Source organism: Dromiciops gliroides, chromosome 2 (assembly GCF_019393635.1).
Source record: "Dromiciops gliroides isolate mDroGli1 chromosome 2, mDroGli1.pri, whole genome shotgun sequence".
Classification (NCBI taxonomy): Eukaryota; Metazoa; Chordata; class Mammalia; order Microbiotheria; family Microbiotheriidae; genus Dromiciops; species Dromiciops gliroides.
The window spans coordinates 262,041,843-262,044,140 of record NC_057862.1 but is presented as its reverse complement, the minus strand read 5'-3'; the positions used below and the strand labels follow the sequence as shown (position 1 = coordinate 262,044,140).

The window sequence follows — 2,298 nt, the reverse complement described above, 5'->3', positions numbered from 1 at the left end:
AATGCAAAAGTTATGATTAAAAAAGATTACTATTTAACACTTTTAACAAGAATGTTTATTTGTATTAAAGCAGAAACCAGTTCCTAAATCATTTTGTACAGTTGTGTCCTTTAGACCAATAAGATCCAAATTTTAAAAACTGTCATTTTTATTTGTGCAGTTTTCACTGCAGTCTTCTATAACTTTTACAGAGTTCATGGTCCCTAATATCTCCCCATCCTCCATTTTTCCCATGTGGGAGGAGAGGAGCCATAACGTACTTTTTAACGATACTTAGAGTCTTAGGAAACAGATACTGTTTGTTTTTGTTTAAAAGCAATTCGATTTGGGCACTCTGGGTGGATGGTCTACAGGGATCCTTGTGGTGCATACCACAGTCTCCAGCATGATAAATCCTAGGAACTTCAGGAACCATGACTTTCCAGAAAGTTTTAAGACAAGTTGTAGTCAAATACTGAAGAGTCCAGTCCCAGTTATAATCATCATAAGTACAGAAAGTGTCTGTGCACTCAATCAGTTTCTGATATGTATCTCGAGTCAACACTAGGCCCATATTGTGCTCTGTGGATTTCCAAGTTTTCACTTCTACCTTGTCTGCTTTGCCAAAGAAACTGCGACTGACAGAATAGGACCCCAGAGAGAGCACATCACACTCGGGGCACTCCTGCAGTTTCAATTTCCACATTTTTTTGAGCACGTGAAAAAAGTCTGGAGCTAAGTAGTGATCCTCCTCCAGAAAAACCATAAGCCCAGCATAGTTCCGGAGAATCTTGACCCTCTCCCAAACGAAATGCAGCTTCCACCACCAGTGGTGCTTGGTCTGAGAAAACTTGGCCTCCCGGTAATGGCCAAAGGAGTCGGGATATTCCGCGTTAATGCAGCCCATTTTCAAAGCTGCTTTCTTCTGCAGGTCTCGGGGGCAATCTTTGGGGTCGTTGCCGGGGAACTCGTTGGGGTACAGCTGAATGCTGAAGGGGAAAAAGACCTGCAGCACGGGGCAGAAATCCACCCCGGCGATCAGCTGATTGATCTCGGCCGACCAAAAATCGTGGCTAAAGATGACTAAGAGGTTACCGATGCCCTGGACCCGGCGAAGCGAGTCCAGCAGCAGCTTGAGGTAGTCGGGCCGGTTGTGCACCTGGACCACCAGGACGAGCTCGGGCTCCAGCAGCGCGGGGCCCCCGGCGCCGCCGCCTCCTCCCCCGCCGCCGGCCTTTTCGCCGCCGGCTCCCGCCGCGCCCGCTCCTCCAGCCGCGGCGTTTCTCAGCGTCTGGTCAAAGTTCACCTGGTACACCAGCGACCGGTATACCAGCGTCATGTTGTCCACTTCGGGCGGCGGGGCGGCCGTGCCGTTGGGAAACCTGCGGAGGTCGCCGGGGCCTGCAGCTCGCGCCGGGGCGGGCGCCGAGCCGGCGAAGGCCTCATTCTTCCGCTGCCGCCCGTTGCTGTTCCAGAAGACGAAGCCGCAGGCGGCTACCACCAGCGTCAGAATCAGCACCTTCCGCTTGTAGATGCGGAACCTCATGGTCTCCGGGGCCGCGGGGCGGGGAGGAGGGAGCGGGCTAGCTAGCGGCGTCCGGCCGCGCGGAGCCTTGACTTCGGCAGGCCGCCGGTAGCAGCAGCAGCCAAGCCCCCCGCAGTCCCCCGGGCTAACTCATCCCTGGCCCGGCGGGAGGTGGGGGCTGGGGCTGGGACCGTCCCGAGGCCCGAAGGCAGCGGAGCCGCAGCGGTCCTCAGCGGCCCCACGCCGACCCGGTGCGGCCCATTCTCCTTTTCTGCAGCAGCAACAGCAGCGCCGACAGCTTCCCGGCCGCTAGGAGCCCCGGCTCTTGGTGCTCCGCGCTCTCGCCATTCAGCACAGCGGCTCCGGAAAGAGCATGCCGCAGCTTCAGTGCCCTCGTTCTACTCTGCTCCCGCAACCCGAGCCAGCCTGCGCCCCTTCCGCGCTCATCCTCGCGCAGCCCCCTCTACTTGCCGGCAGCGGAGCGACGCAGGTGGCAGCTGTGTTCCAGCTTTGGCGGCGTAGATTGTGACACGGCCAGCGAACGTCTCTGCCCTCCGGCCTCACGTCCCGCCCTCCCTGCCTCCTGGTTGGTGCCTCTCAGTCACGTCCCGAGGCGCCCTATCACGGCCTCGTGTAGCCCATTGGGCGGGGGCACCGTCACTCCGTTATGGTCGTCCCGCCCCTTCCCGTCAGGCGCGGTACGATGAGTTGGAGCGCAGGTGCCCAGGTGGTATTTGCATTGGGGCCAAGGTTAGGGAACATTCTGTTTCAGGTGGACTAAACTTGCTCGGGCA

The 2,298-nt window shown here is 57.2% G+C and overlaps 1 protein-coding gene across 1 annotated transcript; it reads right to left on the bottom strand.

The window, feature by feature from the left end:
• Positions 1 to 40: 40 nt before the first annotated feature.
• Positions 41 to 2,013, bottom strand: MGAT2 (alpha-1,6-mannosyl-glycoprotein 2-beta-N-acetylglucosaminyltransferase). Its single transcript, XM_043984328.1, has one exon. It carries the CDS (start codon positions 1,523 to 1,525, stop codon positions 164 to 166), a length of 1,362 nt encoding a protein of 453 aa, XP_043840263.1. The 5' UTR covers positions 1,526 to 2,013; the 3' UTR covers positions 41 to 163.
• Positions 2,014 to 2,298: the final 285 nt, after the last annotated feature.

What these genes read in the sequence shown, in the direction of transcription:
- MGAT2 (XM_043984328.1), bottom strand. Translation starts at nt 1,525, where the DNA reads ATGAGGTTCCGCATCTACAAGCGGAAGGTGCTGATTCTGACGCTGGTG.